This window comes from Microplitis mediator, chromosome 10 (genome assembly GCF_029852145.1).
Source record: "Microplitis mediator isolate UGA2020A chromosome 10, iyMicMedi2.1, whole genome shotgun sequence".
NCBI lineage: Eukaryota > Metazoa > Arthropoda > Insecta > Hymenoptera > Braconidae > Microplitis > Microplitis mediator.
Window position 1 is genome coordinate 20,876,371 of NC_079978.1, and position 21,442 is coordinate 20,897,812.

The 21,442-nt window shown below is 36.0% G+C and overlaps 1 protein-coding gene across 1 annotated transcript in view; it reads left to right on the forward strand.

Annotated features, from left to right (window-relative positions):
- Positions 1-21,437, forward strand: part of LOC130676397 (uncharacterized) — a 51,122-nt gene extending 29,685 nt beyond the window's left edge. Inside the window, exons 4-5 of the mRNA XM_057482549.1 lie at positions 21,293-21,385; positions 21,432-21,437. Of these exons, the coding sequence (XP_057338532.1) occupies positions 21,293-21,385; positions 21,432-21,437 (99 nt within the window). The remainder of the gene's footprint in view (positions 1-21,292; positions 21,386-21,431) is intronic.
- Positions 21,438-21,442: the final 5 nt, after the last annotated feature.

Sequence of the window (21,442 nt, forward strand, 5' to 3'; positions counted from 1 at the left end):
TTATCGACGCGTATAGGGCCGTCTCGACTGTTCCACTGACCCAAACATCCAAAAATTCGAAAATTACTTGGATTTTCGGGTTCTTAAAAGTCATAAATAAATTTCTATTGTTAAGTGACGATGTTAAGGTTGTCGATCTTTTAATTTAGGGTCAGATTTAACGTCTCTAGAGTTATCGACGCGTATAGGGCCGTCTCGACTGTTCCACTGACCCAAACATCCAAAAATTCGAAAATTACTTGGATTTTCGGGTTCTTAAAAGTCATAAATAAATTTCTATTGTTAAGAGACGATGTTAAGGTTGTCGATCTTTCCATTTAGGGTCAGATTTAACGTCTGTTGAGTTATCGACGCGTATGGGGCCGTCTCGACTGTTCCACTGACCCAAACATCCAAAAATTCGAAAATTACTTGGATTTTCGGGTTCTTAAAAGTCATAAATAAATTTCTATTGTTAAGTGACGATGTTAAGGTTGTCGATCTTTTAATTTAGGGTCAGATTTAACGTCTCTAGAGTTATCGACGCGTATTGGGCCATCTCGACTGTTCCACTGACCCAAACATCCAAAAATTCGAAATTACTTGGATTTTCGGGTTCTTAAAAGTCATAAATAAATTTCTATTGTTAAGTGACGATGTTAAGGTTGTCGATCTTTTAATTTAGGGTCAGATTTAACGTCTGTAGAGTTATCGACGCGTATGGGGCCGTCTCGACTGTTCCACTGACCAAAACATCCAAGAATACGAAAATAATATGGGTTTTTGGGTTCTTAAAAGTCATAAATAAATTTCTATTGTTAAGTGACGATAATAAGGTGGTCGATCTTTTGAATTAGGGTCCGATTTAACGTCTCTAAAGTTATCGACGCGTATAGGGCCGTCTCGACTGTTTCACGGACCCAAACATCCAAAAATTCGAAAATTACTTGGATTTTCGGGTTCTTAAAAGTCATAAATAAATTTCTATTGTTAAGTGACGATGTTAAGGTTGTCGATATTTTAATTTAGGGTCCAGATTACCGTCTCTAGAGTTATCGACGCATATAGGGCCGTCTCGACTGTTCCACTGACCCAAACATCCAAAAATTCGAAAATTACTTGGATTTTCGGGTTCTTAAAAGTCATAAATAAATTTCTATTGTTAAGTGACGATGTGAAGGTTGTCGATATTTTGATTTAGGGTCAGATTTAACGTCTCTAGAGTTATCGACGCGTATAGGGCCGTCTTGACTGTTCCACTGACCTAAACATCCAAAAATTCGAAAATTACTTGAATTTTCGGGTTCTTAAAAGTCATAAATAAATTTCTATTGTAAAGTGACGATGTTAAGGTTGTCGATCTTTTAATTTAGGGTCCAGATTAACGTCTCTAGAGTTATCGACGCGTATAGGGCCGTCTCGACTGTTCCACTGACCTAAACATCCAAAAATTCGAAAATTACTTGGATTTTCGGGTTCTTAAAAGTCATAAATAAATTTCTATCGTTAAGTGAGGATGTTAAGGTTGTCGATATTTTAGTTTAGGGTCCAGATTACCGTCTCTAGAGTTATCGACGCGTATAGGGCCGTCTCGACTGTTCCACTGACCCAAACATCCAAAAATTCGAAAATTACTTGGATTTTCGGGTTCTTAAAAGTCATAAATAAATTTCTATTGTTAAGTGACGATGTGAAGGTTGTCGATATTTTGATTTAGGGTCAGATTTAACGTCTCTAGAGTTATCGACGCGTATAGGGCCGTCTCGACTGTTCCACTGACCCAAACATCCAAAAATTCGAAAATTACTTGGATTTTCGGGTTCTTAAAAGTCATAAATAAATTTCTATTGTTAAGTGACGATGTTAAGGTTGTCGATATTTTAATTTAGGGTCAGATTTAACGTCTCTAGAGTTATCGACGCGTATAGGGCCGTCTCGACTGTTCCACTGACCCAAACATCCAAAAATTCGAAAATTACTTGGATTTTCGGGTTCTTAAAAGTCATAAATAAATTTCTATTGTTAAGTGACGATGTTAAGGTTGTCGATATTTTAATTTAGGGTCCAGATTACCGTCTCTGGAGTTATCGACGCGTATAGGGCCGTCTCGACTGTTCCACTGACCCAAACATCCAAAAATTCGAAAATTACTTGGATTTTCGGGTTCTTAAAAGTCATAAATAAATTTCTTATGTTAAGTGACGATGTTAAGGTTGTCGATCTTTTGAATTAGGGTCCGATTTAACGTCTCTAGAGTTATCGACGCGTATGGGGCCGTCTCGACTGTTCCACGGACCAAAACATCCAAGATTACGAAAATAATATGGGTTTTTGGGTTCTTAAAAGTCATAAATAAATTTCTATTGTTAAGTGACGATGATAAGGTGGTCGATCTTTTCATTCAGGGTCCGATTTATCGTCTCTAAAGTTATCGACGCGTATAGGGCCGTCTCGACTGTTTCATGGACCCAAACATCCAAAAATTCGAAAATTACTTGGATTTTTGGGTTCTCAAAAGTCATTTATAAATTTCTATTGTTAAGTGACGATGGTAAGGTGGTCGATCTTTTGAATTAGGGTCCGATTCAACGTCTCTAGAGTTATCAACGCGTATGGGGCCGTCTCGACTGTTCTACTGCCCCAAACATCCAAAAATTCGAAAATTACTTGGATTTTCGGGTTCTTAAAAGTCATAAATAAATTTCTATTGTTAAGTGACGATGTTAAGGTGGTCGATCTTTTAATTTAGGGTCTAGATTAACGTCTCTAGAGTTATCGACGCGTATAGGGCCGTCTTGACTGTTCCACTGACCCAAACATCCAAAAATTCGAAAATTACTTGGATTTTTGGGTTCTTAAAAGTCATAAATAAATTTCTATTGTTAAGTGACGATGTTAAGGTTGTCGATCTTTTAATTTAGGGTCCAGATTAACGTCTCTAGAGTTATCGACGCGTATAGGGCCGTCTCGACTGTTCCACTGCCCCAAACATCCAAAAATTCGAAAATTACTTGGATTTTCGGGTTCTTAAAAGTCATAAATAAATTTCTATTGTTAAGTGACGATGGTAAGGTTGTCGATCTTTTAATTTAGGGTCTAGATTAACGTCTCTAGAGTGATCGACGCGTATAGGGCCGTCTTGACTGTTCCACTGACCCAAACATCCAAAAATTCGAAAATTACTTGGATTTTCGGGTTCTCAAAAGTCATTTATAAATTTCTATTGTTAAGTGACGATGGTAAGGTTGTCGATCTTTTAATTTAGGGTCAGATTTAACGTCTGTAGAGTTATCGACGCGTATGGGGCCGTCTCGACTGTTCCACTGACCCAAACATCCAAAAATTCGAAAATTACTTGGATTTTTGGGTTCTCAAAAGTCATTTATAAATTTCTATTGTTAAGTGACGATGGTACGGTTGTCGATCTTTTAATTTAGGGTCAGATTTAACGTCTGTAGAGTTATCGACGCGTATGGGGCCGTCTCGACTGTTCCACTGACCCAAACATCCAAAAATTCGAAAATTACTTGGATTTTCGGGTCCTTGAAAGTCATAAATAATTTTCTATTGTTAAGTGACGATGTTAAGGTTGTCGATCTTTTAATTTAGGGTCAGATTTAACGTCTCTAGAGTTATCGACGCGTATAGGGCCGTCTCGACTGTTCCACGGACCAAAACATCCAAGAATACGGTAATAATATGGGTTTTTGGGTTCTCAAAAGTCATAAATAAATTTCTATTGTTAAGTGACGATGATAAGGTGGTCGATCTTTTGAATTAGGGTCCGATTTAACGTCTCTAAAGTTATCGACGCGTATAGGGCCGTCTCGACTGTTCCACTGACCCAAACATCCAAAAATTCGAAAATTACTCGATTTTTGGGTTCTCAAAAGTCATTTATAAATTTCTATTGTTAAGTGACGATGGTAAGGTGGTCGATCTTTTGAATTAGGGTCCGATTTAACGTCTCTAGAGTTATCGACGCGTATAGGGCCGTCTCGACTGTTCCACTGACCCAAACATCCAAAAATTCGAAAATTACTTGGATTTTCGGGTTCTTAAAAGTCATAAATAAATTTCTATTGTTAAGTGATGATGTTAAGGTTCTCGATCTTTTAATTTAGGGTCAGATTTAACGTCTCTAGAGTTATCGACGCGTATAGGGCCGTCTCGACTGTTCAACGGACCAAAATTCAAGAATACGGTAATAATATGGGTTTTTGGGTTCTCAAAAGTCATAAATAAATTTCTATTGTTAAGTGACGATGATAAGGTGGTCGATCTTTTGAATTAGGGTCCGATTTAACGTCTCTAAAGTTATCGACGCGTATAGGGCCGTCTCGACTGTTCCACTGACCCAAACATCCAAAAATTCGAAAATTACTTGGATTTTCGGGTTCTTAAAAGTCATAAATAAATTTCTATTGTTAAGTGACGATGTTAAGGTTGTCGATCTTTTAATTTAGGGTCAGATTTAACGTCTGTAGAGTTATCGACGCGTATGGGGCCGTCTCGACTGTTCCACTGACCTAAACATCCGAAAATTCGAAAATTACTTGGATTTTCGGGTTCTTAAAAGTCATAAATAAATTTCTATTGTTAAGTGACGATGTTAAGGTTGTCGATCTTTTAATTTAGGGTCAGATTTAACGTCTGTAGAGTTATCGACGCGTATGGGGCCGTCTCGACTGTTCCACTGACCCAAACATCCAAAAATTCGAAAATTACTTGGATTTTTGGGTTCTCAAAAGTCATTTATAAATTTCTATTGTTAAGTGACGATGGTAAGGTTGTCGATCTTTTAATTTAGGGTCAGATTTAACGTCTGTAGAGTTATCGACGCGTATGGGGCCGTCTCGACTGTTCCACTGACCCAAACATCCAAAAATTCGAAAATTACTTGGATTTTCGGGTTCTCAAAAGTCATTTATAAATTTCTATTGTTAAGTGACGATGGTAAGGTTGTCGATCTTTTAATTTAGGGTCAGATTTAACGTCTGTAGAGTTATCGACGCGTATGGGGCCGTCTTGACTGTTCCACTGACCCAAACATCCAAAAATTCGAAAATTACTTGGATTTTCGGGTTCTTAAAAGTCATAAATAAATTTCTATTGTTAAGTGACGATGTTAAGGTTGTCGATCTTTTAATTTAGGGTCAGATTTAACGTCTCTAGAGTTATCGACGCGTATAGGGCCGTCTCGACTGTTCCACGGACCAAAACATCCAAGAATACGGTAATAATATGGGTTTTTGGGTTCTCAAAAGTCATAAATAAATTTCTATTGTTAAGTGACGATGATAAGGTGGTCGATCTTTTGAATTAGGGTCCGATTTAACGTCTCTAAAGTTATCGACGCGTATAGGGCCGTCTCGACTGTTCCACTGACCCAAACATCCAAAAATTCGAAAATTACTTGGATTTTTGGGTTCTTAAAAGTCATAAATAAATTTCTATTGTTAAGTGACGATGTTAAGGTGGTCGATCTTTTGAATTAGGGTCCGATTTAACGTCTCTAAAGTTATCGACGCGTATAGGGCCGTCTCGACTGTTCCACTGACCCAAACATCCAAAAATTCGAAAATTACTTGGATTTTCGGGTTCTTCAAAGTCATAAATAAATTTCTATTGTTAAGTGACGATGGTAAGGCGGTCGATCTTTTGAATTAGGGTCCGATTTAACGTCTCTAGAGTTATCGACGCGTATAGGGCCGTCTCGACTGTTCCACTGACCCAAACATCCAAAAATTCGAAAATTACTTGGATTTTCGGGTTCTTAAAAGTCATAAATAAATTTCTATTGTTAAGTGACGATGTTAAGGTTGTCGATCTTTTAATTTAGGGTCAGATTTAACGTCTGTAGAGTTATCGACGCGTATGGGGCCGTCTCGACTGTTCCACTGACCCAAACATCCAAAAATTCGAAAATTACTTGGATTTTCGGGTTCTTAAAAGTCATAAATAAATTTCTATTGTTAAGTGACGATGTTAAGGTTGTCGATCTTTTAATTTAGGGTCAGATTTAACGTCTGTAGAGTTATCGACGCGTATGGGGCCGTCTCGACTGTTCCACTGACCCAAACATCCAAAAATTCGAAATTACTTGGATTTTCGGGTTCTTAAAAGTCATAAATAAATTTCTATTGTTAAGTGACGATGTTAAGGTTGTCGATCTTTTAATTTAGGGTCAGATTTAACGTCTGTAGAGTTATCGACGCGTATGGGGCCGTCTCGACTGTTCCACTGACCCAAACATCCAAAAATTCGAAAATTACTTGGATTTTCGTGTTCTTAAAAGTCATAAATAAATTTCTATTGTTAAGTGACGATGTTAAGGTTGTCGATCTTTTAATTTAGGGTCAGATTTAACGTCTGTAGAGTTATCGACGCGTATGGGGCCGTCTCGACTGTTCCACTGACCCAAACATCCAAAAATTCGAAAATTACTTGGATTTTTGGGTTCTCAAAAGTCATTCATAAATTTCTATTGTTAAGTGACGATGGTGAGGTTGTCGATCTTTTAATTTAGGGTCAGATTTAACGTCTGTAGAGTTATCGACGCGTATGGGGCCGTCTCGACTGTTCCACTGCCCCAAACATCCAAAAATTCGAAAATTACTTGGATTTTCGGGTTCTTAAAAGTCATAAATAAATTTCTATTGTTAAGTGACGATGTTAAGGTGGTCGATCTTTTAATTTAGGGTCTAGATTAACGTCTCTAGAGTTATCGACGCGTATAGGGCCGTCTTGACTGTTCCACTGACCCAAACATCCAAAAATTCGAAAATTACTTGGATTTTTGGGTTCTTAAAAGTCATAAATAAATTTCTATTGTTAAGTGACGATGTTAAGGTTGTCGATCTTTTAATTTAGGGTCCAGATTAACGTCTCTAGAGTTATCGACGCGTATAGGGCCGTCTCGACTGTTCCACTGCCCCAAACATCCAAAAATTCGAAAATTACTTGGATTTTCGGGTTCTTAAAAGTCATAAATAAATTTCTATTGTTAAGTGACGATGTTAAGGTGGTCGATCTTTTAATTTAGGGTCTAGATTAACGTCTCTAGAGTGATCGACGCGTATAGGGCCGTCTTGACTGTTCCACTGACCCAAACATCCAAAAATTCGAAAATTACTTTGATTTTCGGGTTCTCAAAAGTCATTTATAAATTTCTATTGTTAAGTGACGATGGTAAGGTTGTCGATCTTTTAATTTAGGGTCAGATTTAACGTCTGTAGAGTTATCGACGCGTATGGGGCCGTCTCGACTGTTCCACTGACCCAAACATCCAAAAATTCGAAAATTACTTGGATTTTTGGGTTCTCAAAAGTCATTTATAAATTTCTATTGTTAAGTGACGATGGTAAGGTCGTCGATCTTCTAATTTAGGGTCAGATTTAACGTCTGTAGAGTTATCGACGCGTATGGGGCCGTCTCGACTGTTCCACTGACCCAAACATCCAAAAATTCGAAAATTACTTGGATTTTCGGGTCCTTGAAAGTCATAAATAAATTTCTATTGTTAAGTGACGATGTTAAGGTTGTCGATCTTTTAATTTAGGGTCAGATTTAACGTCTCTAGAGTTATCGACGCGTATAGGGCCGTCTCGACTGTTCCACGGACCAAAACATCCAAGAATACGGTAATAATATGGGTTTTTGGGTTCTCAAAAGTCATAAATAAATTTCTATTGTTAAGTGACGATGATAAGGTGGTCGATCTTTTGAATTAGGGTCCGATTTAACGTCTCTAAAGTTATCGACGCGTATAGGGCCGTCTCGACTGTTCCACTGACCCAAACATCCAAAAATTCGAAAATTACTTGGATTTTTGGGTTCTCAAGAGTCATTTATAAATTTCTATTGTTAAGTGACGATGGTAAGGTGGTCGATCTTTTGAATTAGGGTCCGATTTAACGTCTCTAGAGTTATCGACGCGTATAGGGCCGTCTCGACTGTTCCACTGACCCAAACATCCAAAAATTCGAAAATTACTTGGATTTTCGGGTTCTTAAAAGTCATAAATAATTTTCTATTGTTAAGTGACGATGTTAAGGTTGTCGATCTTTTAATTTAGGGTCAGATTTAACGTCTGTAGAGTTATCGACGCGTATGGGGCCGTCTCGACTGTTCCACTGACCCAAACATCCAAAAATTCGAAAATTACTTGGATTTTCGGGTCCTTGAAAGTCATAAATAAATTTCTATTGTTAAGTGACGATGTTAAGGTTGTCGATCTTTTAATTTAGGGTCAGATTTAACGTCTCTAGAGTTATCGACGCGTATAGGGCCGTCTCGACTGTTCCACGGACCAAAACATCCAAGAATACGGTAATAATATGGGTTTTTGGGTTCTCAAAAGTCATAAATAAATTTCTATTGTTAAGTGACGATGATAAGGTGGTCGATCTTTTGAATTAGGGTCCGATTTAACGTCTCTAAAGTTATCGACGCGTATAGGGCCGTCTCGACTGTTCCACTGACCCAAACATCCAAAAATTCGAAAATTACTTGGATTTTTGGGTTCTCAAAAGTCATTTATAAATTTCTATTGTTAAGTGACGATGGTAAGGTGGTCGATCTTTTGAATTAGGGTCCGATTTAACGTCTCTAGAGTTATCGACGCGTATAGGGCCGTCTCGACTGTTCCACTGACCCAAACATCCAAAAATTCGAAAATTACTTGGATTTTCGGGTTCTTAAAAGTCATAAATAATTATCTATTGTTAAGTGACGATGTTAAGGTTGTCGATCTTTTAATTTAGGGTCAGATTTAACGTCTGTAGAGTTATCGACGCGTATGGGGCCGTCTCGACTGTTCCACTGACCCAAACATCCAAAAATTCGAAAATTACTTGGATTTTTGGGTTCTCAAAAGTCATTCATAAATTTCTATTGTTAAGTGACGATGGTGAGGTTGTCGATCTTTTAATTTAGGGTCAGATTTAACGTCTGTAGAGTTATCGACGCGTATGGGGCCGTCTCGACTGTTCCACTAACCCAAACATCCAAAAATTCGAAAATTACTTGGATTTTCGGGTTCTTAAAAGTCATAAATAAATTTCTATTGTTAAGTGACGATGTTAAGGTTCTCGATCTTTTAATTTAGGGTCAGATTTAACGTCTCTAGAGTTATCGACGCGTATAGGGCCGTCTCGACTGTTCAACGGACCAAAATTCAAGAATACGGTAATAATATGGGTTTTTGGGTTCTCAAAAGTCATAAATAAATTTCTATTGTTAAGTGACGATGATAAGGTGGTCGATCTTTTGAATTAGGGTCCGATTTAACGTCTCTAAAGTTATCGACGCGTATAGGGCCGTCTCGACTGTTCCACTGACCCAAACATCCAAAAATTCGAAAATTACTTGGATTTTCGGGTTCTTAAAAGTCATAAATAAATTTCTATTGTTAAGTGACGATGTTAAGGTTGTCGATCTTTTAATTTAGGGTCAGATTTAACGTCTGTAGAGTTATCGACGCGTATGGGGCCGTCTCGACTGTTCCACTGACCTAAACATCCGAAAATTCGAAAATTACTTGGATTTTCGGGTTCTTAAAAGTCATAAATAAATTTCTATTGTTAAGTGACGATGTTAAGGTTGTCGATCTTTTAATTTAGGGTCAGATTTAACGTCTGTAGAGTTATCGACGCGTATGGGGCCGTCTCGACTGTTCCACTGACCCAAACATCCAAAAATTCGAAAATTACTTGGATTTTTGGGTTCTCAAAAGTCATTTATGAATTTCTATTGTTAAGTGACGATGGTAAGGTTGTCGATCTTTTAATTTAGGGTCAGATTTAACGTCTGTAGAGTTATCGACGCGTATGGGGCCGTCTCGACTGTTCCACTGACCCAAACATCCAAAAATTCGAAAATTACTTGGATTTTTGGGTTCTCAAAAGTCATTTATAAATTTCTATTGTTAAGTGACGATGGTAAGGTTGTCGATCTTTTAATTTAGGGTCAGATTTAACGTCTGTAGAGTTATCGACGCGTATGGGGCCGTCTTGACTGTTCCACTGACCCAAACATCCAAAAATTCGAAAATTACTTGGATTTTCGGGTTCTTAAAAGTCATAAATAAATTTCTATTGTTAAGTGACGATGTTAAGGTTGTCGATCTTTTAATTTAGGGTCAGATTTAACGTCTCTAGAGTTATCGACGCGTATAGGGCCGTCTCGACTGTTCCACGGACCAAAACATCCAAGAATACGGTAATAATATGGGTTTTCGGGTTCTCAAAAGTCATAAATAAATTTCTATTGTTAAGTGACGATGATAAGGTGGTCGATCTTTTGAATTAGGGTCCGATTTAACGTCTCTAATGTTATCGACGCGTATAGGGCCGTCTCGACTGTTCCACTGACCCAAACATCCAAAAATTCGAAAATTACTTGGATTTTTGGGTTCTTAAAAGTCATAAATAAATTTCTATTGTTAAGTGACGATGTTAAGGTGGTCGATCTTTTGAATTAGGGTCCGATTTAACGTCTCTAAAGTTATCGACGCGTATAGGGCCGTCTCGACTGTTCCACTGACCCAAACATCCAAAAATTCGAAAATTACTTGGATTTTTGGGTTCTTCAAAGTCATAAATAAATTTCTATTGTTAAGTGACGATGGTAAGGTGGTCGATCTTTTGAATTAGGGTCCGATTTAACGTCTCTAGAGTTATCGACGCGTATAGGGCCGTCTCGACTGTTCCACTGACCCAAACATTCAAAAATTCGAAAATTACTTGGATTTTCGGGTTCTTAAAAGTCATAAATAAATTTCTATTGTTAAGTGACGATGTTAAGGTTGTCGATCTTTTAATTTAGGGTCAGATTTAACGTCTGTAGAGTTATCGACGCGTATGGGGCCGTCTCGACTGTTCCACTGACCCAAACATCCAAAAATTCGAAAATTACTTGGATTTTCGGGTTCTTAAAAGTCATAAATAAATTTCTATTGTTAAGTGACGATGTTAAGGTTTTCGATCTTTTAATTTAGGGTCAGATTTAACGTCTGTAGAGTTATCGACGCGTATGGGGCCGTCTCGACTGTTCCACTGACCCAAACATCCAAAAATTCGAAATTACTTGGATTTTCGGGTTCTTAAAAGTCATAAATAAATTTCTATTGTTAAGTGACGATGTTAAGGTTGTCGATCTTTTAATTTAGGGTCAGATTTAACGTCTGTAGAGTTATCGACGCGTATGGGGCCGTCTCGACTGTTCCACTGACCCAAACATCCAAAAATTCGAAAATTACTTGGATTTTCGTGTTCTTAAAAGTCATAAATAAATTTCTATTGTTAAGTGACGATGTTAAGGTTGTCGATCTTTTAATTTAGGGTCAGATTCAACGTCTGTAGAGTTATCGACGCGTATGGGGCCGTCTCGACTGTTCCACTGACCCAAACATCCAAAAATTCGAAAATTACTTGGATTTTCGGGTTCTTAAAAGTCATAAATAAATTTCTATTGTTAAGTGACGATGTTAAGGTTGTCGATCTTTTAATTTAGGGTCAGATTTAACGTCTGTAGAGTTATCGACGCGTATGGGGCCGTCTCGACTGTTCCACTGACCCAAACATCCAAAAATTCGAAAATTACTTGGATTTTCGGGTTCTTAAAAGTCATAAATAAATTTCTATTGTTAAGTGACGATGTTAAGGTTGTCGATCTTTTAATTTAGGGTCAGATTTAACGTCTGTAGAGTTATCGACGCGTATGGGGCCGTCTCGACTGTTCCACTGACCCAAACATCCAAAAATTCGAAAATTACTTGGATTTTCGGGTTCTTAAAAGTCATAAATAAATTTCTATTGTTAACTGACGATGTTAAGGTTGTCGATATTTTAATTTAGGGTCCAGATTAACGTCTCTAGAAGTATCGACGTGGATAGGGCCGTCTCGACTGTTCCACTGACCCAAACATCCAAAAATCCGAAAATTACTTGGATTTTCGGGTTCTTAAAAGTCATAAATAAATTTCTATTGTTGACTGACGATGTTAAGGTTGTCGATATTTTAATTTAGGGTCCAGATTAACGTCTCTAGAAGTATCAACGCGTATAGGGCCGTCTCTACTGTTCCACTGACCCAAACATCCAAAAATCCGAAAATTACTTGGATTTTCGGGTTCTTAAAAGTCATAAATAAATTTCTATTGTTAACTGACGATGCTAAGGTTGTCGATATTTTAATTTAGGGTCCAGATTAACGTCTCTAGAAGTATCGACGCGTATAGGGCCGTCTCGACTGTTCCACTGACCCAAACATCCAAAAATCCTAAAATTACTTGGATTTTCGGGTTCTTAAAAGTCATAAATAAATTTCTATTGTTAACTGACGATGTTAAGGTGGTCGATATTTTAATTTAGGGTCCAGATTAACGTCTCTAGAGTTATCGACGCGTATAGGGCCGTCTCGACTGTTCCACGGACCAAAACATTCAAGAATACGAAAATAATATGGATTTTCGGGTTCTTAAAAGTCGTAAATAAATTTATATTGTTAAGTGACGATGTAAAGGTTGTCGATATTTTAATTTAGGGTCCAGATTAACGTCTCTAGAGTCATCGACGCGTATAGGGCCGTCTCGACTGTTGCACTGACCCAAACATCCAAAAATTCGAAAATTACTTGGATTTTCGGGTTCTTAAAAGTCATAAATAAATTTCTATTGTTAAGTGACGATGTTAAGGTTGTCGATATTTTAACATAGGGTCCAGATTAACGTCTCTAGAAGTATCGACGCGTATAGGGCCGTCTCGACTGTTCCACTGACCCAAACATCCAAAAATCCGAAAATTACTTGGATTTTCGGGTTCTTAAAAGTCATAAATAAATTTCTATTGTTAAGTGACGATGTTAAGGTGGTCGATCTTCTAATTTAGGGTCCAGATTAACGTCTCTAGAGTTATCGACGCGTATAGGGCCGTCTCGACTGTTCCACTGACCCAAACATCCAAAAATTCGAAAATTACTTGGATTTTCGGGTTCTTAAAAGTCATAAACAAATTTCTATTGTTAACTGACGATGTTAAGGTTGTCGATATTTTAATTTAGGGTCCAGATTAACGTCTCTAGAGTTATCGACGCTTATAGGCCCGTCTCGACTGTTCCACGGACCAAAACATTCAAGAATACGAAAATAATATGGATATTCGGGTTCTTAAAAGTCGTAAATAAATTTATATTGTTAAGTGACGATGTAAAGGTTGTCGATATTTTAATTTAGGGTCCAGATTAACGTCTCTAGAGTTATCGACGCGTATAGGGCCGTCTCGACTGTTGCACTGACCCAAACATCCAGAAATTCGAAAATTACTTGGATTTTCGGGTTCTTAAAAGTCATAAATAAATTTCTATTGTTAAGTGACGATGTTAAGGTTGTCGATATTTTAACATAGGGTCCAGATTAACGTCTCTAGAAGTATCGACGCGTATAGGGCCGTCTCGACTGTTCCACGGACCAAAACATCCAAGAATACAAAAATAATATGGGTTTTTGGGTTCTTAAAAGTCATAAATAAATTTCTATTGTTAAGTGACGATGATAAGGTGGTCGATCTTTTCATTCAGGGTCCGATTTAACGTCTCTAAAGTTATCGACGCGTATAGGGCCGTCTCGACTGTTTCACGGACCCAAACATCCAAAAATACGAAAATAACTTGGATTTTTGGGTTCTCAAAAGTTATAAATTAATTTCTATTGTTAAGTGACGATGTTAAGGTTGTCGATATTTTAACATAGGGTCCAGATTAACGTCTCTAGAAGTATCGACGCGTATAGGGCCGTCTCGACTGTTCCACTGACCCAAACATCCAAAAATTCGAAAATTACTTGGATTTTCGGGTTCTTAAAAGTCATAAACAAATTTCTATTGTTAACTGACGATGTTAAGGTTGTCGATATTTTAATTTAGGGTCCAGATTAACGTCTCTAGAGTTATCGACGCTTATAGGCCCGTCTCGACTGTTCCACGGACCAAAACATTCAAGAATACGAAAATAATGTGGATTTTCGGGTTCTTAAAAGTCGTAAATAAATTTATATTGTTAAGTGACGATGTAAAGGTTGTCGATATTTTAATTTAGGGTCCAGATTAACGTCTCTAGAGTTATCGACGCGTATAGGGCCGTCTCGACTGTTGCACTGACCCAAACATCCAGAAATTCGAAAATTACTTGGATTTTCGGGTTCTTAAAAGTCATAAATAAATTTCTATTGTTAAGTGACGATGTTAAGGTTGTCGATATTTTAACATAGGGTCCAGATTAACGTCTCTAGAAGTATCGACGCGTATAGGGCCGTCTCGACTGTTCCACGGACCAAAACATCCAAGAATACAAAAATAATATGGGTTTTTGGGTTCTTAAAAGTCATAAATAAATTTCTATTGTTAAGTGACGATGATAAGGTGGTCGATCTTTTCATTCAGGGTCCGATTTAACGTCTCTAAAGTTATCGACGCGTATAGGGCCGTCTCGACTGTTTCACGGACCCAAACATCCAAAAATACGAAAATAACTTGGATTTTTGGGTTCTCAAAAGTTATAAATTAATTTCTATTGTTAAGTGACGATGATAAGGTGGTCGATCTTTTCATTCAGGGTCCGATTTAACGTCTCTAAAGTTATCGACGCGTATAGGGCCGTCTCGACTGTTTCACGGACCCAAACATCCAAAAATACGAAAATAACTTGGATTTTTGGGTTCTCAAAAGTTATAAATTAATTTCTATTGTTAAGTGACGATGTTAAGGTTGTCGATCTTTCAATTTAGGGTCAGATTTAACGTCTCTAGAGTTATCGACGCGTATAGGGCCGTCTCGACTGTTCCACTGACCCAAACATCCAAAAATTCGAAAATTACTTGGATTTTCGGGTTCTTAAAAGTCATAAATAAATTTCTATTGTTAAGTGACGATGTTAAGTTGGTCGATCTTTTAATTTAGGGTCCAGATTAACGTCTCTAGAGTTATCGACGCGTATAGGGCCGTTTCGACTGTTCCACTGACCTAAACATCCAAAAATTCGAAAATTACTTGGATTTTCGGGTTCTTAAAAGTCATAAATAAATTTCTTTTGTTAAGTGACGATGTTAAGGTTGTCGATATTTTAATTTAGGGTCAGATTTAACGTCTCTAGAGTTATCGACGCGTATAGGGCCGTCTCGACTGTCCCACGGACCAAAACATCCAAGAATACGAAAATAAAATGGGTTTTTGGGTCCTCAAAAGTCATTAATAAATTTATATTGTTAAGTGACGATGTTAAGGTGGTCGATCTTTTGAATTAGGGTCCGATTTAACGTCTCTAGAGTTATCGACGCGTATAGGGCCGTCTCGACTGTTCCACTGACCCAAACATCTAAAAATTCGAAAATTACTTGGATTTTCGGGTTCTTGAAAGTCATTAATAAATTTCTATTGTTAAGTGACGATGTTAAGGTGGTCGATCTTTTGAATTAGGGTCCGATTTAACGTCTCTAGAGTTATCGACGCGTATAGGGCCGTCTCGACTGTTCCACTGACCCAAACATCCAAAAATTCGAAAATTACTTGGATTTTCGGGTTCTTAAAAGTCATCAATAAATTTCTATTGTTAAGTGATGATGTTAAGGTTTTTGATATTTTAATTTCGGGTCAGATTCAACGTCTCTAGAGTTATCGACGCGTATAGGGCTGTCTCGACTGTTGCACTGACCCAAACATCCAAAAATTCGAAAATTACTTGGATTTTCGGGTTCTTAAAAGTCATAAATAAATTTCTATTGCTAAGTTACGATGTTAAGGTGGTCGATCTTTTAATTTAGGGTCCGGATTAACGTCTCTAGAGTTATCGACGCGTATAGGGCCGTCTCGACTGTTCCACGGACTCAAACATCCAAGAATACGAAAATAATATGGGTTTTTCGGTTTTTAAAAGTCATAAATCAATTTCTATTGTTAAGTGACGATGTTAAGGATGTCGATCTTTTAATTTAGGGTCCGATTTAACGTCTCTAGAGTTATCGACGCGTATAGGGCCGTCTCGACTGTCCCACGGTCCCAAACATCCAAGAATACGAATTCAATATGGCTTTTTGGGTTCGGTGCTGCTATCGGCACCATCCACGGAAGAAATCCGTGTCTCTAAGCGGCAATACGGAAATAGTTAGAAATACTGATAAAATTTTCGTGGATGTAATGGAGATACGGAATATATATATATTAGACCATTAGACCATGTCAAAATAATTTTTTTTTTTTTTTCAATTAAACGTATCTTAAAAGTTTCTTCAATATAAAAAAAAAAATTCTCCTAAAGTTTGAGCTCAATATCTCATAAATTGAGCTGGCGCAATGGGGGCTTTCCTTTCCCATTTAAATAACTGTAAAATTTTTTATTTTCAAAATAACTACACAAAGAAATTTTTTTTAAATTTTGCTCTCGACTATCTTAGAGGAAATTTAATTCTCTACGAAATTGTCCATGTCCATTTTTATTCTAAACTCGACAGAAACGAAGTTACAGTGGGCCGAATAGGAGGAATAAAATAATTAATGAATTAATAACAGAAAAAAATTGATTATTTGAACTTATCAATTAATTAACTCAATATACTTCATAATTCATCAAAAATTTTTGAATTCAACATTATTTCGAATTAATAACAAAACAAAATTTACAATAAAACAGAATTAATTATGATTATAATCAAAAAAGATAAATTATAATTGAAAAAGAAAAAAATAATCGTATCTCCATTACATCCACGGAAATTTTATCCGTATCTCTATTACATCCACGGAAATTTTATCCGTATTTCTAACTATTGCCGTTTAGAGACACGGATTCCTTCCGTGGATGGTGCCAAAAGCAGCACGGATTTATTTACGGAAATATCTAGGGATATTTTTAAAGTCACGGAAATTTTCCGATTGAAGGAAAATGCATCCGTATCTCCAATACATCCCCGGAAATTTTATCCGTATCTCCATTACATCCACGGAAATTTTATCCGTATTTCTAACTATTTCCGTATTGCCGCTTAGAGACACGGATTTCTTCCGTGGATGGTGCCAATAGCAGCAACGTTAATATTAAGTACTCCAACACAGCGTGTGAAGATTTCCCATTTAAAATACACGTAAACTTTGGTTTTTATTTTTTAAACTTCTATAATTCCGCGGCATTTTATGACATCATCTCGCTCAAAGTCGGGATTTTCTCAGAATTAAATGTACTACAAAAGTGCCCAGTGTCGCGAAGTCGTAACTCATACAGGTGGGGTAGTACGGACCGCTTAACCAAACTCTTTCATAGAATTCTTGTTTTTTTCTTATTATCTCATAAACAACAAGATCTACAGAAAAATTGTGAAAAATGATTTTATAGGAAATTTATTTTCCTACAAAAAAGGTCCTTAGCACCGAATCACTCAGATTGATATTTTCTGAGATATTAATTATTTTATTTAAGTTTAAGTAGCATTGAATTCCCATAAAATGTCAAATCAAATCTTCGAAAATATTGATTTTTTATTCGAGTAATATCTCAGAAAATATCAATCTGAGTGATTCGGTGCTAAGGACCTTTTTTGTAGGAAATTGAATTTTCTTATAAAATTGTCGTTTGCATTTTTTCTGTAGGTCTTGTTGTTTATGAGATAATGAGAGAAAAAAACAAGAATTCATAAAATGCCGCGGAGTTACACTGTAAAAAATTCGCGGAGTGAATGCGGATTAAATCCGGAGTGAATGCGGAGTGAATGAATTGTTAATTATTCACTCCCCTCGGAGTGAAATTCACTCCGCAGGGGAGTTTTCGCGGAGTGAATAATTTTTTATTAATTTAATCCCTCCGGAGTGAAATTCACGCGGGAGCGGAGTTTTGAAAATATTATTAATAAAATATAACTCCACTCAATAAAATCGAAGTAAAAATTCGCGTATTAAATTATTGATCAGCTGATATGCACACACATACGCACATACATATTTAGGCACACACCCGCACACATTTTCACACACGCACAAATTTGCACACATGCACACATTTGCACACACGCACAAATTTTCACACACGCACAAATTTGCACACACGCACACATTTGCACACACGAACACATTTGCACACACGAACAAATTTGCACACACGCACACATTTGCACACACGCACACATTTGCACGCACACACACACACACACACACACACACACACACACACACACACACACACACACACACACACACACACACACACACACACACACACACACACATTGTTTAGCAGTTTAATATAAATGAATATAATTTTATTTAAGTATTAAAACTCCGGACCGGAGTGAATTGGGAGTAAAATAAAATCCGCGCCACTCCGAGATCACTCCGCTAAAAAAAAACTCCCAATTCACTCCGCATGCGGAGTGATTTTTTTCAAAACTCCGGAACTCCGAGTGGCGGAGTGAATGCGGAGTGAATTCGGATTTAATTTCACTCCGAATTCACTCCGGATTTTTTACAGTGTATAGAAGTTTAAAAAATAAAAACCTAAGTTTACGTGTATTTTAAATGGGAAATCTTCACAAGCTGTGGTCGAGTACTTAATATCAATTTTAAGGGCTCAAAATCTCAGGAAATTTTTTTTGGAGTACTTCCAACAAAATTTCGGGATGGGAGCAAAAAGAAAAAAATAGTCGTTTCAAACGAAGCACCCTAATATATATATATATATTAGGGTGGCCCAAAAAAACCAACTATTTTTTTTTTTTCGATCTCGCATGAAAATTTGTTGGTTTACGATGTTTTAAGAAGCCTCTCAAAAAATCAGCTCGATAAAAAATTTTTAAGAGGTCGCTCACGAATGTTGAAAATATCAAAAATAATCGAAATTCGGATTTTTATTTCTAAATTTTTTTCTTTCTCGTGGCAGCAATAGTTTATATTTGTAAAATCATGAGTACGCTGAAAATTTCAGCCCAAAATTTAAATCTTTAAACCTCGCTCAAGAATTTTGAATGTTTCCGAGTGCTGTCTTTTGGACGTTTTTGAGCGACCCTTAAATATTAATAATAATGCTTCTCGATTTTTTCACCATCAATTTGCATGACAATGAATGAAAATATAACCCGAGAAATAGAAATAATAAGTTATTTACATACTTTTTTATTTTTTAATCCAATTTGTAGGTTTTTTCGCTTATTCAAAACTTACAAAATTTTATTGTTTAAGACTGTCCTGTATATTTTTGGTTATGCAAAAGTTATATTTGAGTGAAATGACAATAATTTAGTTATAAAAACTAATTCAAACTATTAGTTACATATTATCAGTTAATATTCAAAATTCTTGAGCGAGGTTTAAATATTCAAATTTTGGGCTGAAATTCTCAGCGTAGTCATGATTTCACAAATATAAACTATTGCTGCCACGAGAAAAAAAAAAATTTAGAAACAAAAATCCGAATTTCGATTATTTTTGATATTTTCAACATTCGTGAGCGACCTCTTAAAAATTTTTTATCGAGCTGATTTTTTGAGAGGCTTCTTAAAACATCGTAAACCAACAAATTTTCATGCGAGATCGAAAAAAAAAAATAGTCGGTTTTTTTGGGCCACCCTAATATATATATAGGGGAAGGGGGGGCAAAAGGAGGTAGGGTGGGCAAAACGGGGTAACCCAAAAATTTTATAAAAAAAAAAATTTTTTTTTTTCGTCTAATTAGTATAAATTTGATATATTTGCGCACTTTTAGCCCTACGCATGACACCTGGGGCAAAATGGACCAGCCGTGAATCCTGAAAAAATGATTCTTTCAAATTTTTATCGTTAAATTAAAAGAAATTTGATATATTTCCGCATTTTTAGCCCTACCGATAACACCTAGGGCAAAATGGACCAGCCGACAATTTTTAAAAAATGATTCTTTCATATTTTTATCGTCAAATTGAAAAAAATATAATACATTAATCCATTTTTCGACTGATTTGTTATAGCTGGGGCAAATTTGGCCACTAAAAATATTCGAAAATAATATTTTATTTTTTTATTGATAAAATATTTTACATAATGCAAAATAATCTGCACTCTAAAAAATCAAAAAACACGTTTTTTGTGTTCAAAATAATGACAAATAAGAAATACAGAATTGTTTTTTTTTATTAAATAGCAATTAGTAATTAAGCTAGTCGAGGGGAAACGATTTATTACACTTAAAAAAATTTTTCTTGAGTATTATAAAACCAAAAATAGTTGTCAAGAGAAAGAAATACATTCTTAATAATGAAAACAATTTAAAAAAAAAAAAAAAAATATCATTTTTTGGAGGGAGGCCTCTCTGCCCTACAAAAATTTTATTTTTTGCCTTCGTGTCCACCAATAATGTGAAATGTAATTTTTCTTTATGTATATTACATATAAAAGATTCAAGTAATAAAATTTGATCGATTTTCAGAAATTTTTTTTTTTCAACTTTTTTTAAGGGTACTCCGTTTTGCCCGCCAAAAATAAAAATTTTATTTTGCAACGGCAGCTAAAAATTTTGTCTATTTACCTCGAATATCACTAAAAACAAAAAGATTTAGCGTATTTTAGTCCTCGAAAACTTAGTATTTCCTTAGGTACCCCCTTTTGCCCCCCCCTCCCCTATATATATATATGTATATATATATTTACTATATTAATAAAAGAGATGTGGATAAACACGTTTCGATGATCGAATTTTTTTTCTTTAATAATAAAATATCCCAAAATTGAAAAAAGTGTGCATTTCCAACTTTAATTAACTGTAATAATAATAAAAATATATAATTTTTTTGAAGTGTAATTTATGTCATAAAAAATATATCAAGCTATGCCTAAAAGTTACACAGAAAAAACAGATATCTTGAGTCAAGAAAATATTTTTGAAGACAAACGTTTTCGGGAACCAAGTCAAGATTTTCTTGAGCCAAGAGAATTCGTCTTTGTTGAAGAAGATTTCTACTTTATCTGAGAAAATTTAGGTCTCCAAAAAAATTTTCTTGAATCAAGAATATTTACCTTCAGTCGAGAATTTTTTTTTTTGTGTGTATAGATTTGACATACGTTATTTTGATATAAGTATATAGATTAATGTGGAATTATGCATTACTTTTTATGTTTACCGCCATATGTTTTATGATATTCATATTGCGATTTTATACGTTGCAAGTAAAGTATTACGAATGCTCGTTAAATCCCTTGTCATTCAAATTCACAAGAAATTTGATAAGGACTATTTTTATTTTCCCACAACTACATTGTTTTTACCAAATTATTTTATTGAGGTTTCTCTTGAATGTTTTTGATAGGAAAGAAAATCCACCCAGAAGAGAGCATTCTTCATCGATATTCCCGGCTTCGATCGCGAAGAAAATGCTGGTCAAGCATCGTCCAAAAGCCGGGCAGTTGACTATGTTAGCAAGAGTTTCATAGTCAATATGAGGAAAGAGTTAACAAAC